Genomic DNA, 16,642 nt, shown 5'->3' on the forward strand with positions numbered 1-16,642 from the left:
AAATGTTACTGGGGTTTATTCCTAGGAATGTTGGAGGGGGGGTCTCCAGAATCATTATATCTGGTGGGCTCAAGGAAACTCAATCTGATACTGAGACTGTATGTGATATCACCAGCACGACAGTGCTATGTCCTAGTTCACATTCAGATATCATTTCAGCAAAAGTCATTTCTGGAACTCTTTTTAAGATACTGTACATGATATAGATATATAGACGTAACAAAATGAACCTGAATCTGAGAACTGGCAGAAGAGTCAAGTTAACGTTTGCTGCCTCTACCGTATAATAATTGGTGTGTTATATCACTTAGTTTGTGACCTACTTTTCGTTCCAGGGCATCCCAAACTGAAGCCGACAATTGCAAAGAATGGCTACGCCGCCAAGTCAGAGGTACAAACCCGAGACTCAGATCGACAGACTGTTCAGAGACTGAAAGAGAAGTGCGACGAGCAGTCTAAAGAGCTCATATTTGTCCGGAAGGAATTACAAAAGACAAGCTGTGGATTTGTAGTGTTTGCTGTCACAACTCAGTATTTCTTTAATAAGGTAAGAAACGCGTTTCGTTCTTCAAGTTTAATAATTGGGATGTACAATGAAGGACACCGGTACTGGAGGAGCGGAGGAGAATGACTACATGTATAACGTACAAAGATTAGAGGGTTACTTCAAATCTACACCTAATAGATGTCCTCTACTGTACTGTAAAACTAAGTCCACCAGCAGGCTTTGGTAAAAGTTCTTGTGCATAGTAATTTAGTCATTGTTAACCCCTTGTGTGTCTACAGTGCAAATGTGCTTTTTCTGGAGTGTGGGCAGGGTCTAGGGCCGGGGGCATTAATGTAACAACAGTACGATGCAGGCATTCCTCCTAAAAGAGTGACAAAACTCCCTTCTTCACCATTGTACTTAACACTGTCACCTGGTCAACAGAACAGCACCCAAAATCTGTGAAAGTCCAACTGAACCCAGGATAGTTGTAAGGTATTCCTGGGGGCGGGTGACTGCCCCACTCCTAAATCTGCCCCTGACACCATAGAGTGACAGAGGAGAAATATATAGAACCTTGTCTGTGTAGTATTTCGGATTACTATCCTGCCTTATCTAGACCTCCAGCAGGGCAGAGAAGTCATTATCCACCGTAATAATAATGAGATGACTCTAAACATACTGTCCCAGTCTACACAACAAAGCTGTCACATAAGCTGCAGAAAACAGGAAACGTCATCTTATTGTGACTGCTGTAGCGACCGGTGTGGAGTTTTTCTTGATTTTTGTTTATGAATTTAAAAAAACCTATCGTATTATGTGTTGACAGTAAAACTTGAGATATAGAATATATAATTTTCTGTTGATTCCTCCCTTCAATATCACCTTAGCCCACTAATTTGCTATTAGTAATACCAGTCCGCCTGAGGATTTCTGTTGTTTGCTCTGAGTCTTGAGAATGACTTTATTAGTGACTGGGATTTTATGACATGGGATTCGCTGCTTGTGGCGTCTTTCGTAAGAGATGGTCATAACACTGGTGGGTAATTTATATGTGAAGTGTGAGGGATATTGAAGGAGACAGCGCTGTGGTTCGAGAATCAGAAATCACATGACAGAAAAACAAATGAGTTTCCTGGGAAGATAACCCTTCGTGTATTTACAGACCTTCGTGCTGACAGGTATTAGTGTGTATGACAAGCGGCTGCTTTGACATCTGCTTGAAAACAGACAATGTTACAGCATAAAATTACATCAGCTTTCACTCCGAAAACTGGAACTATAAATTGACTTGTAAAAGAGTACGAGCCAATATGTTTGTATGACGTGAAGTTATATAATGCTCAATATGCTTATCTATATTTTAAGATCTCTGCTTGCTGTCATTAATCCCAAAGAATGGTACAGTTATGGTTATCAGTGGTGTGTACCTGTGTGTCCATCACATGACAGCAAGCAGAGATCCGGAAAACCAGGAGGAATTGATACAATAAGGATATTGGAAAAGTGCCACCAATTCTGTTCCTGCTAATGTCTCTCATTAGGGAGAGATGGGACAGGGGCTTATTAGACCACACCCCCTGCTAAGAATTCTGGGTAAGGAATACAAATGAGACCTCACTGATGAGAGAGAGGAATTTTTGCTCCTAGCGCCACCTATTGGAGGGTAGCACTATATAGATTAATACCTGGTTTTCAAAGAAATCTATTGGCTTAATCTGAAACAGCTGTCTGCGGATAGAGAAGTCATACTGGCTTGGCTAATATTCACAGATTTCGTTCCTGCTAGAGAATTCTTAATTCCTTTAACAACAGCTCTTTGGCTGGTCATACACTTTAGATTTTAGGCGGCCATCATGTGGCCATCAGATTGATGATGGTAGGGGTGTAACTACCGGGGTAGCAGTGGTAGCGGCTGCTACAGGGCCCGGGACATTAGGGGGCCCGGCGGCAGATGCTAGCGCTGCATTTTATTTATTTTTTTTAATAGTAACTCAGGAGGTAATGAGCCTTATTTACGTAGCTATCCTCGCTCCTGCTCATGGCTGCCGGCACTTCCCCTTCTGCAGAGGCTGTGAGCAGGAGCCAGGATCGATAGGTAAGGCCATGGGCCCGCGAACCCCACAAACACTATCATTATACTCACAGGTGGTCTTTTCAGACCCCCAAGTATAATGATCGGAGAGTTAGGAGAGGTGAGGGAACATAAAAAACACTGTTACTTACCTCTCCTGGCTCCGGAAGGCTTCAGGCCTACTGGGTGACGACAGACATCGCATGGGCCGGGGATTGCATCTTTAAGCATCGCAACACAAGCCTCGGCTCAAGTGATGTCTCTTCCATCAGTGATGATGGACAACATCACCCGAAAGTACGCCAGAGCCCAGGAGAGGTAAGTGACAGTGGTTTTTTAATGTTTGTATCCTCCCCTGGGTCTCCGATTATTATATACTGGGGTCTGAAAACTTCGCCACGGGGCCCCGCCATTCCTAGTTACACCACTGGATGATGGGATGGTTTCTCCGAACGATCTGAGCATCCACATTAACAAGTAACCTGCCCCGAATCGGGGCAGGTAAGATACTAAAAGAAAGATATGTTCTTCACCTTGCTCGCCACTATCCGCGTAAGTGGGCAACGCAGGGTGGGCCGGGATGTGGATAAATCAATCCGTCATATTTATCATAACTAAGCTGTACAGGAATCCTACCCCAGTTTCTGACTGGCACAGCTTTCTATTCTGGCACATGGGCATGCGCCTGATATATGAAGAGGCTGGAGCCAGAACGCCAATCTTAATAAATCTGCCGCAGGGAGTCTGTGCGAGTTGGCTGAGGATCACTCAGAAATGACCGATTATGCCAAATAATGGTATTTTAGGCTGACAGGTGCCTGGAAATATCCAGCATGACCAATTTGTTTTGGCAAACTAAGGCTGTTGTGCTATATGCTGTGCTATATGCTGGCCGTGACTTAAAGGCACAGCCAATGCACATTCAATGAACAAGGGCTGTGGAAGCACGACCGCAAAACCGGAATAGGATCTGTCCTGAGTTTTGTGACACAGACTGTCAGCTCATACACGAGGCTTTGTAGTTCAGTCATATGTATGGGCCGACAGAAATGAATGGGTCAGTGTGTTGTCCGGGAAAAACCTAGATAGGACACTGAGCCACGGCACAGTCGTCTGTAAGGGGATTAAAGGGATTCTATGATTAGTACTAAGTACACATAGGAATAGCCTTAAGAAGGGCTATTCTTCTCTTACCTTTATTGTTCTGCGCCGCCGTTCCTGAGAAATATCTTCTTTCTTACTTATATAAATGAGTTATCAGATAGCACTGGGGGCGTCCCCTGTACAGTCCGTAAATTCTCCAGCAACACCTCCATCTTCTTCTCAGCCTCTTCTCCTTCGTCACCATCGCATCTTCATCCAAAACGCTGACTGTGCATATCCTATGGCCATTTTTCTGTGGCCTCTCCCGTTTGGCCACAGGAAAATGGCTGACGGACACGCACAGTCGTCGCTTTTGGATGAAGATGCAGCGATAACGTGGGAGAAGAGGCTGAGAAGAAGAGGGAGGTGTCGCTGGAGAATTTACGGATAATACAGGGAACACCCCCAGTGCTTTTTGATAACTCATTTACATAAGTAAGAAAGAAGATATTTCTCAGGGACGGCGGCGCAGATGAGAACAATAAAGGTAAGAGAAGAATAGCCCTTCTTAAGGCTATTCCTACGTGTACTTAGTTAAAAAAGGAATTCTAGTGATGGAAACCCTTTAAGATGTGACGTTGGATGGCCACGATATCTACATGGCAATTTGCTAGCTGTACATCGGCCATTTTGGCTGACAGAGATCTAATGTGTATGGCCAGCCTTAGTCTACTATACACAATGGAGTTGTGTTCTTTGTCCATTGTGTACATTGATTTTTTTTCCCATCATTACTACAGATAAAGTTCTGTACGCTCCTCAATGAGTTATATATGAGCAGTGCTGTTCTTCTCTCTGTGTTAAGACCCTGTGGGATACTCGAGGTTTCACAACCATATGTTATGATGAAAGACGTTATTCCTTTCGGGGCTTCTTCATGAAAATGTTTCATTTGCTTGGCTAGCCCTGTCTTTATTAAAACACAATTCACTCTAATGATCTGGCTGCATACATTAGGAGTCAGGAGTCAACGGCACTTACTATGGAATGTAATCCAATACAGAGTAATGATTTTTGTAACTAATGACTGAAGGTCTGGAGCCGCCATATACGAGGTCATACGCGCCGTAATATCAGTAATTATCTATGCAATTACTGCGCACATTGTCATTACATTACATTGTACAAGCTACAGATGTTCTCTCTTCACACTCATATAGATCCAAATCATCCTTGTTGTGAAGGAAAAACCTGGTATTCTTCATTATTAGAAACAGCGCCTCTTCGGGTCTCAGGCTATGTCTGGTATTGCAGCGGTTCATTTTAATATGAGCACTTTGCTGTGAACAGAGGATAATACCCTAATTTGGGAATGATGATCACCGGGTTAGGAGGTTTCCAGGGGTCTGTTATGACCTCATGGGGGACATATAATGTAAACTATAATATATATATATATATATATATATATATATATATAGAATTAATAAGTATAAATATTTAAAAACCAAATATTTATATAAAAATATAATGTGAAAAAGTTACATAATACATGTATAAAAAATGCAAACATTGAAAAATCAAATATCAATATAAAAATATGTTAAAAAAGGGATATAATACATGTACAAATAATGAAAAATCAAATAATATAAAAATGTTATATACATAATGTACAAAAAAATTAAAATGCAATTAATGAAAAAAATCAAGTAAATATCAATATCAAAAAATATCACCAATGTCAAACCGTCCAGAATACAAAGGTGAACTTGTTTTCATTTGCTCAGATGTTTTAAGTATTGAAAAATGGTTACTGGTGGATTCTTTGCCTTCGCCATGACATGTGCACATAAGAAATAATTGTTCTTGTCGTACTTGTCCCCAGCACTGAACCAGTGCACTTGTAATGTAATAATAGTATTAAGTATTCCATATAATCCAGTTTCTCCCTTTGTTTCTGTACGGTTTGAGAAGAACTCTGGTGACATCTACAGGTCAATATGAAGTATTACATGAACTCAGATCACATTAGTAAAGCAATTCATTCTAAATATAAATTATGAATTATAAAATGATGCTAATTATAATAACTGAGTGGAGCAAAAGATTTCCACGAACAGACGTCTCAACAAGACCAGACCGGTGTGTACTGCAGATCTGCAGAGGGAACCGCAACTTCTAAAATCATGGCTGCTTTCTTATTATACTGGGCAACATGGACAATAGCAATGGTTTGTCTAGGTTATATAAATTCTGTTAGAGGCAACTGCAGTGAACAGCAGGGGCTCAATGTTTTTGGACATTGATTTGGATATTGATTTGCTGCTACCAACAATAGATTGGGAAGGGGGGGATTTACTAACAGAAAACTAGCGCTCATCTTCGGAGCACAGCGATTTGCACCAAAGATGTGTCCCATAATTGTTTTCTTTACTTTTTAAGAACCGTTCAGGGATCATGGCAAGCCTCCATCCATCGGATTTACTATAGACACGCAAGACATCTGGTGCGGGTTATACCTGAAAACTGTGCCAGCTCTTGCCTGGCATAGATCTCAATTTTGGCAGATGGGACCTCCCTCTACACCTCTTAATAACTCAAGCCCATTAAGAGAAAATTAAGACTGACGTAGAAGACACCAGACTTAATAAATTCCCCTATTGTGTGCCGTTCATATAAGATAAGACAGAGAATTTTTCATTTTTGCACCATTCCTAGATTCTATGAATGAAAGGTCAGCCGGCAGCAATAACCTCCACAACACAAGGGTCTGGGGATATAAATCCAGTTAACCTTGTCATACAATCCTGCCAAATTGTGGTGCGGCCTGCTACACTGGGCCTTAACCTAAAACACATAGATGATGAGGTTTAAAGCATGGAAGCCAGTTCCATCAAAATTCTGGTGCAATTGTACTAGTTTGTTTATCCATCCCAATGGGGCAAGACTGGTGTATCGTACACCAGTCTTAATAAACATCCCCAACTGATGCAGGAATAGTGAACCTCTTCATAAATCTGTCGGATCTCCCTGCCCCAAAATGGAAATCTCCCCCATAAAGGAACTGGAGTCGGTTTCTTTTACAAGGCATGCCAATGTTCTGGTGTGACTTATAATAAATCTGTCATCCTCAGGGCTCATTCACATCTGCGCCTGGTCTCCGTTCTGCAGGACTCTTTAATACCCATTCATTTGAAAGGGTTTGAAAGATGTCTGGCCGTGAGCGTCGGTGGGCGTTTTATGCTCTCCACGGCGAAACCGTTTTTTTTTAAATCGGACACAGAGTCGGACATGCAGTACTCTGTGTCCGGTTTTTAAAAAACTGTTTCGCGGCAGAGAGCATAAAACGCTCACCGCTGCTCACGGTCGGACACGGTCTGACAGCTTGAGAACGGAGACCCGAACGCTAGTGTGAACCTAGCGTCATCCTGTTGTGTCCGCATTCATACAAGTTGGCGGGCAAGAATGGCTATAAAAGGAATGGGAAATATATAGGAAGTTCTTATACTTCTCCCTTCTGCTCAATCCACTCTTGGCTTTGGCTCAAAAAACTGCAACAAAATCTGCAACAAAAATATTTGATTTCCAGATGTTTAGGGGAACCCTTAAATTGTGAAGTGCTCTGATAACTAGCGCAAACACCGCTGGTCTCCTATTTTGCATTACATAGATTGTCCAATGATGAAATATTAATTGACTCTGTTAGATCAGACAATACAGAACTAAGTATTCCATAGGAATCATTTAACACAAATTCTCCTTTGTGTCGATATTGCTTTTACATTTACTTGCTTGTTATTGCGCCCCCTGGTGTTCTTTTGATACCTTCTCAGAACATCTACAAGTGCTTAGTCACAAAGTACAGGTAAATGACACGTTATTGCTGCAATTACTGAAAGTTTTCTGAGCCCTGTATGAGGCTGTGAATAGGTAAGAGCATTAGAAGAAAGATGCCAAAGGAATATTCCACTTATAGCAAATAAAAGTCAATTTTTACAGTGTTGGCCAAAAGTATTGGCACCCCTGCAATTCTGTCAGATAATACTCATTTGCTTCCAGAAAATGATTGCAATCACAAATTCTTTGGTATTATTATCTTCATTTCATTTGTCTTCAATAGAAAACCACAAAAAGAATTGTCAAAAAGCCAAATTGGATATAATTCCACACCAAACATAAAAAAGGGGGGTGGACAAAAGTATTGGCACTGTTTGAAAAATCATGCTTCTCTAATTTGTGTAATTAACAGCACCTGTTACTTACCTGAGGCACCTAACAGGTGGTGGCAATAACTAAATCACACTTGCAGCCAGTTGAAATGGATTAAAGTTGACTGAACCTCTGTCCTGTGTCCTTGTGTTTACCACATTGAGCATGGAGAAAAGAAAGAAGACCAAAGAACTGTCTGAGGACTTGAGAAGCAAAATTGTGAGGAAGCATGAGCAATCTCAAGGCTACAAGTCCATCTCCAAAGACCTGAATGTTCCTGTGTCTACCGTGCGCAGTGTCATCAAGAAGTTTAAAGCCCATGGCACTGTGGCTAACCTCCCTAGATGTGGACGGAAAAGAAAAATTGATGAGAGATTTTAATGCAAGATTGTGCGGATGGTGGATAAAGAACCTCGACTAACATCCAAACAAGTCCAAGGTGCCCTGCAGACCGAGGGTACAACAGTGTCACCCCGTACTATCCGTCGGCGTCTGAATGAAAAGGGACTGTATGGTAGGAGACCCAGGAAGACCCCACTTCTTACCCAGAGACATAAAAAAGCCAGGCTGGAGTTTGCCAAAACTTACCTGAGAAAGCCAAAAATGTTTTGGAAGAATGTTCTCTGGTCAGATGAGACAAAAGTAGGAAAAGGCATCAACATAGAGTTTACAGGAAAAAAAAGAGGCCTTCAAAGAAAAGAACACGGTCCCTACAGTCAGACATGGCGGAGGTTCCCTGATGTTTTGGGGTTGCTTTGCTGCCTCTGGCACTGGACTGCTTGACCGTGTGCATGGCATTATGAAGTCTGAAGACTACCAACACATTGTGCAGCATAATGTAGGGCCCAGTGTGAGAAAGCTGGGTCTCCCTCAGAGGTCAGGGGTCTTCCAGCAGGACAATGACCCAAAACACACTTCAAAAAGCACTAGAAAATGGTTTGAGAGAAAGCCCTGGAGACTTGTAAAGTGGCAGCAATGAGTCCAGCCCTGAATCCCATAGAACATCTGTGGAGAGATCTCTTGATGGCAGTTTGGAGAAGGCCCCCTTCACATCTCAGGGGGGACCTGGAGCAGTTTGCCAAAGAAGAATGGTCTAAAATTCCAGCAGAGCCTTGTAAGAAACTCATTGATGGTTACTGTAAGCGGTTGTGTGCAGTTATTGTGTCTAAAGGTTGTGCTACCAAGTATTAGGCTGAGGGGGACAATACTTTTGTCCGGCCCATTTTTGGAGTTTTGTGTAAAATGATCAATGATCTGACTTTTTTTTCATTCTCTTTTGTGTTTTTTCATTGCAAGCAAAATAAATGAAAATATTAATACCAAAGAGTTTGTGCTTGCAATCATTTTCTGGAAGACAACAAGTATTATCTGACAGAATTGCAGGGGTGCCAATACTTTTGGCCAACACTGTATATAATGGCAAGTTAGTCAATTTTTACCATTTATGCCTTTTATCAATTTGTTGTGTTTTTCAGGACTAAAATACTGATGCCCTATTCCTAGGATAGGTCATCAATCTTATCATTGAGGGGTTAAACCCAGGACCCTCACAGATCAGCCATTTGTAACAGAAGTGACGCTCCACTTATCGGTCACTTGACTTGTTTGCAGCTCAACCCCGAGCCGTAATACAAAGCACAGCCACAGTATTAATAACGTTCTGTTCGCAGAGCCATATGAGGGCTTAATGTTTGCAGGACAAATTGTTCTTCATAATGGGTAGAAATGAAGAAAAACTGCATTTGTGTGGCTTTCTTATGAACTTTGTTATTACAGCAGTCACTATACAGCCAAAATGATGTCACTTGTATTTTATGGGTTGGTGCGATTTTGGGGATGAAAAATGTATATACATTTATTTAGATTGTAACCACTTTAAAAAAAACTTTGCAAACAAAATGAATTCTTGGAGTCAGAGATGCATAGGACACCTTTACATCTGCAGGGGTCTGTCACTCACCATACAAACTGTACCTATAGTATCTACAGGGAGTGGCCATTGTGCGCTACCATGGTAAGGATGACAAGTGGAGGTCCCGATTGTCAGACCTCCGCACAGATCTAACAAGGGGTAGATCTAAGGATAGGCCATCAATTAATAGCTCAGAATTACAGTGTCCTTGTTTTAGGTGACTTCTCAGAGTAAGCTACAGAGAGAGAGGGGCACCGAGCCGACCAATGTGTAGAAATGATGGGTAAAAAGTAGGTAAGCAAAAAATTTGTCCGCTCACCTGGAAGAGTTGTGTGTGACACAACAACTCTATGACGTATAATATTGGAAGCAATAGGGACACGGGCAGCCGCTGGAAAGCACTAACCCTCAACTAGGGAAGGTTGATCATATGCACTTGAGAAAGAGCAGTATGCTCGAAACGCGTTGTGCAAAATAAAGTCTTTTCATTGTACCTGGGCGAGCGCGGTTTTCCTTTCATCTTCCACAAGGAGGACGGTCCCTCTTTCGCTTCTCAGAGTAAGCGGTCATATGTGTTATATCAGGAGTACCATAAGTTTTTGTTCATTATATAAATTGTATTCTGCATTCATCACCAGTTTTCCCACACACATAGAAGAGATCTATCTCCCTATCTTATACACAAAACAGCAGCAGCATGGAGGACATTATACAGCAGCAATGAATGAGACAATAAGGTTTTGTCCATAGATCTGTCAGGGTTTCCATTTTCTGTTGTGTTATAGGAACAGATATACTGAAATCTATAAAGGGACAGATCCTTCATACACCGTCTACCAATAAGTACTTGGACACCTGCGGTAGAATAGAAAAACAACATTTATTCCTATACATAATAGTTGGTAGACCCCAGCAGATGCTTCCTTATGGATGGGATTGATCGACACAATACTCCCAGATGCCTGGTGACCCTCCTGGTGTATGTGAGCCATTGGTTGGGTGCTGTTTCTCTGGCCAGCACTCGTCGGTCTCTGTCTCCCAGTTTCAGGGTCTGCCAACTCGGGGCACATTCCGACAATCACCGTTCACCTTCCACTTCATAATCACATAGGCCACTGTCGATTTCAGGTAATTCAGTTTGCTTGTTATGTCCCTTAAGGATCGACCATTTCTGTGGTCACCACAATTACCCTTTTGTCGAAATCGGACAACTCTGCACTTCGTGGCATCTTGCATGTGACTAATGCCAATGCTGTTTCCTATTTAACGGCGGAAGGCGTGACGTACATCACAACCGCAGATATCTTCATCTGCATGGGTGTCCAAATACTTATTGGTAGACAATGTATAACAAAACAAACAATGGACCCCATTGACTATAATGAGGTTTATTAGCTATCCATTATGGGTGTGTCATTTTGCTGGACAAAAAGACTTGAACACAAGATTTTTATATCCTTGACATTTGACAGAGTCTCTGACACAGAAGTGAACATCACTATAACACTTACTAGAAGCAGCAGCATTTCTCTGTGTTTTTTTCTCTCTATCTCTCTTGCTCACTGCAGCTACTCCCCCTTCCCTTCTCCATAGACTTCTGTAGGCAGCAGCTATATCCTGATCCATCATGGAAGCTGAAAGTATAGCTCTCAAAACGGATCTTATCAATAAAATCCAGACTGAGTGACCATCCTAGACACCACGTTGTCTTTTCACTTGGCAGCACTTCTGTCCTTCTCGGTTGTCAGTAATGATGAATTCTGTCATTAGGGGTTTTATTTATTAAGTACACATATTCGTATAGGAAATACTATGTGTCTGATGCCTCAGATGACCCCTCGCCGCACATCCCACCTCCCTTACTCTAACATAAATGAGATAGGACATGAGATAGAAATTTTGTGTCCTGAGCTCCCCAGGGTCTCATTGTCACTAATGTCATGGAGAGGACATTGTGCCAGGAATGCCACACAATGTCTGAGATAGTGTACGGTGCAGAGGACTCTTTATTGGCCTCTAATCGGGTGAAGGAGTCTTTATGATCTGCGGCATCTCCCCTGGGATATAAGACAACCTATAACTGCTTTGATTTATCTTCCATACTTACGATTATGCGGTGACCTATTCTTATGATCATAGAGTCATCTGGAAGCATTTTTTTCTGAAATATATTAAAAAGTAATGGGACAGATTTACTAATCTTGTCTAATATTTAGACAGTGTAAACTTAGACTAGACAGGTTAAAGATGAGCCAAGTTTTATCACAATGTCTCGTGCATAGTAAAGCAGCGCCGCTCTATACAAACCTGGAATTAGAAGTCAATAGAGATTTATAGCATCTTCATGGAGCTTCAAGGTTCTGTATAGTCATTAAGAGGATTTATTCCTTTAAGGATTATTATAGAATCCCCTGCCTCAGGAACAATACTAACAAGTACAGGTCGTGCCTCTACAATAATGCACTAAATGTCTCCATTACAGCACCATCAATGTCATTGCATTACCCAACATAGGGGTCAGTTTATGACGTCTTGTACAATGGTTTTCACAATTTTTTAGGTGTTTTTGAAGCTGCTTTTGAACGTATTTTGGAAGAAAAAAAAAAATCACAAATGGCTCCAAAAGTAAGCAATGTGAACCCACCTTACAATATCTGCAAGAGGTTCTCTCTATTGACCTTCAGAAGCCCAGATCTCCACTTTTTTGGGGGAGCAATCGCTAAGAGAGGAGGTTAATCTAAGGGTTAAACAACAACAACCAATATGGTTTCCATATGGGAAAAATGCCAGTATTACTCTTACCCATTCTTGGTCTATAGACGTGCGTAGGATATATCTTTCTCAGTATAAAGAATAGAAACGTGGTGAAGACACTTTATGAGTCACGAAGTATAGACACAATAGCGTATGTCATTCTATGAGGATAGCCATGTTACATTGTGCATCTTCCCAACAGCATTACACAAATGTATCTTCTGTCGGGAAATGTTCTTGATAAGTTTCTGTAAATCGGTTCTGTCATTGTCCCTAGAGCCGTGTATTTGTAATTGTACATGAGAGATAACATGACTCACAATATTGTCACCTAGTAATGAGATGTCATATAGTGTATGAGCCATATACTCGGGAGAATAGAACAGAATCTGTCCAATCTCCATTGCTTTTGCACTATGGCATTCGCTTATTAGATACCAATATGTAAAGATTGTGTGCCCCTTCTAGACCTAAGTCTACTCTGGTGAGTCTGAGATTCCATTACAAATCTGAGGCAACAGGCATCTTAGGGTGCGTTCACACGATGTAAAATGGAGCGTAAGCTGGCACGTATACACGTGTCAGCATTTTGCGCGCTCAAAAAGATCCCATTGATTTCAATGGGAATTACGAGCGTATACGCCGTGTTATTTTGCGCCTGTAATTTTACGGCCACAAAATTACGGGCGCAAAATAGCGCACCGTATACGCTCGTAACTCCCATTGAAATCAATGGGATCTTTTTGAGTGCGCAAAATGCTGACACGCGTATACGTTCCAGCTTGCGCTCCATTTTACATTGTGTGAACGCAGTTTGCACTTACACGGTGAGTGTCTCCAGAGTGTATAGCTAGGGGTCTGGCAGGACAAGCACAGAGCTATGGCAGCAAGGGAAAGTCTACTTGCCTCCAAAGGACTAAAAACGGTCTCTCTAGTGCCACCTATAGGACATAATGCCCACAGTACACAGTCACAGTACAGGAAAAATACACACAGTGACATCACAGTGCAGGGATAATGTACACAGTGATGTCACAGTACAGGGATAATACACACGGTGATGTCACAGTACAGGGATAATACACACGGTGATGTCACAGTACAGGGATAATATACACGGTGATGTCACAGTACAGGGATAATACACACAGTGATGTCACAGTACAGAGATAATACACACAGTGATGTCACAGTACAAGGATAATGTACACAGTGATGTCACAGTACAAGGATAATATACACAGTGATGTCACAGTACAGGGATAATACACACAGTGATGTCACAGTACAGGGATAATACACACAGTGATGTCACAGTACAGGGATAATGTACACAGTGATGTCACAGTACAGGGATAATACACACGGTGATGTCACAGTACAGGGATAATACACACAGTGATGTCACAGTACAGGGATAATATACACAGTGATGTCACAGTACAGGGATAATACACACAGTGATGTCACAATACAGGGATAAGACACACACATATCTCCCAACTTTTGAAGAACCGAAAGAGGGACAAAATCTGCAGTTCGCCGCGGCAAATTTAGCCCCACCCACTTTTGTATTGACTCCGCCCACTCGTTAATTTTTCATGTGCCCGCACACAGTATAATCCTCCTACAGTCACCCGTAAATTATATGTCCCCCCTCTATCTCTCCCCCAGTTTCATATACACCCTTCATCTGCCCCCAGTTTCATGTCCCTCTTCCATATCTGCCCCCAGATTCATGTCCCTCCATCTCTGCCCCCAGATTCATGTCCTCTCCATCTCTGCCCCCAGATTCATGTCCCCCATCTCTGCCCCCAGACTCATGTCCCTCCATCTCTGCCCCCAGATTCATGTCCCCACATCTCTGCCCCCAGATTCATGTCCCCATCTCTGCCCCCAGATTCATGTCCCACATCTCTGCCCCCAGATTCCTGTCCCTCCATCTCTGCCCCCAGATTCATGTCCCCCATCTCTGCCCCCAGACTCATGTCCCTCCATCTCTGCCCCCAGATTCATGTCCCCACATCTCTGCCCCCAGATTCATGTCCCCCATCTCTGCCCCCAGATTCCTGTCCCTCCATCTCTGCCCCCAGATTCATGTCCCCATCTCTGCCCCCAGATTCATGTCCCTCCATCTCTGCCCCCAGATTCATGTCCCCCAATCTCTGCCCCCAGATTCATGTCCCCATCTCTGCCCCCAGATTCATGTCCCACATCTCTGCCCCCAGATTCATGTCCCTCCATCTCTGCCCCCAGATTCATGTCCCCATCTCTTCCCCCAGATTCATGTCCCTCCATCTCTGCCCCCAGATTCATGTCCCCATCTTTGCCCCCAGATTCATGTCCCCATCTCTGCCCCCAGATTCATGTCCCCATCTCTGCCCCCAGATTCATGTCCCCATCTCTGCCCCCAGATTCATGTCCCCATCTCTGCCCCCAGATTCATGTCCCTCCATCTCTGCCCCCAGTGTCATGCCGTCCTCTCCTTCATCTGCCCCCAGATTCACATTCCACCTCCACATTAAACTTACCTTCTCCTCCGCTTCCTCGCCGCTCTCTACCCGCCTCTCTTGCTGACACATGCGGCTGAAGCGAGGAGCTGACCTGTGTCAGCTCCTCGCTTCGCTGCTGCTGCCGGCTCCTGGCTTGTACATCGCGTCTACAAGCCAGGAGCCGGCGGGAGCAGCGAAGCGAGGAGCTGACACAGGTCAGCTCCTCGCTTCAGCCGCATGTGTCAGCGAGAGAGAGACGCAGCGGCGAAGCGAGCACGCGAGCAGCTTCAGCCGCATGTGTCAGGAAGAGAGGCGGGCAGCGGCGAAGCGAGGAGCTGACCTGTGTCAGCTCCTTGCTTCAGCCGCATATGTGTTCAACTCAGATCTGCGTCCTCAGGACGCAGATCTGAGTTGAAATCGGGACATACCTCCCTCCAACCGGGACATGTCACCCAAATCGTGACTGTCCCACGGAAATCGGGACGGTTGGGAGGTATGCACACAGTGATGTCACAGTACAAGGATAATGTACACAGTGATGTCACAGTACAGGGATAATACACACAGTGATGTCACAATACAGGGATAATACACACAGTGATGTCACAATACAGGGATAATGCACACAGTGATGTCACAGTACAGAGATAATGCACACAGTGATGTCACAGTACAGAGATAATACACACAGTGATGTCACAGTACAGGGATAATGCACACAGTGATGTCACAGTACAGAGATAATATACACAGTGATGTCACAGTACAGGAATAATGCACACAGTGATGTCACAGTACAGGATAATATACACAGTGATGTCACAGTACAGGGATAATACACACAGTGATGTCACAGTACAGGATAATACACCCAGTAATGTCACAGTACAGAGAAAATATACATAATGATATCATGATAAATAGAGATCACTTTGTACACTGTGACATCACAGCATATGAAGAAAGTAATTGTTACGATGTCACATTATGATGTCCCAGTAAAGTAATGGAGGTGTATTCAGTTTTCCACATCCCCTTCCATCATTCATAGTCATCATGAATTGCACTCTAGGTCTCTGTGGCCCCTTTTTTGTTGGGCCCCATAGTAACAGCTATTTCTGCTATGTCTATGGTGTAAACAGAGCCTGCAGTGCAAGATGTATACGGAGGTTTGAGCTGTCACTCCACCATATTAGAGGTTCAGCATACTATACAAGAACATCACCAGGAAAGTCATGGCCTATTATACTAAGTATAATACAATACCCAGGTGCACCAAAAAAAAAAACCTCAGCGCAAGAACAAGTAGTTTAAACAGTGGCATAGATGCAAAAAAGTGACTACATACCAAAGGTCAAAATATCCTCTTATCATGGTGCAGAGTTTTGCTACCCATAACAAAAGAGGTTGGTGTTTGTGACCACTCTAGGCCCATTTCTGTGACCAATAAGCCAATATTCTTCCCTTTTGCTCATACACTAGTACTCTAGAGGGCAATGTTGTGTCACCCCCTTCTTTCCCATCATATAAAATCTGAGATCAACCAGTACTGGACCCAAAATGCTACCCTATGTATGTGCTTGAGTCTAACAAAGTGTTGTATATTCTGTATATATGTCTTATTCCTT

At 42.9% G+C, this 16,642-nt stretch overlaps 1 protein-coding gene across 2 annotated transcripts in view; it reads left to right on the forward strand.

Moving 5' to 3' along the window:
• Nucleotides 1–16,642, forward strand: part of MTUS2 (microtubule associated scaffold protein 2) — a 481,013-nt gene that overhangs the window by 423,892 nt on the left and 40,479 nt on the right. For both annotated transcript variants that reach the window (XM_075265977.1, XM_075265978.1), the window contains exon 7: nt 336–547. In XM_075265977.1, coding sequence (XP_075122078.1) covers nt 336–547 — 212 coding nt within the window. The remainder of the gene's footprint in view (nt 1–335; nt 548–16,642) is intronic.

Source organism: Leptodactylus fuscus, chromosome 2, assembly GCF_031893055.1.
Source record: "Leptodactylus fuscus isolate aLepFus1 chromosome 2, aLepFus1.hap2, whole genome shotgun sequence".
In the NCBI taxonomy this organism is placed as follows: Eukaryota; Metazoa; Chordata; class Amphibia; order Anura; family Leptodactylidae; genus Leptodactylus; species Leptodactylus fuscus.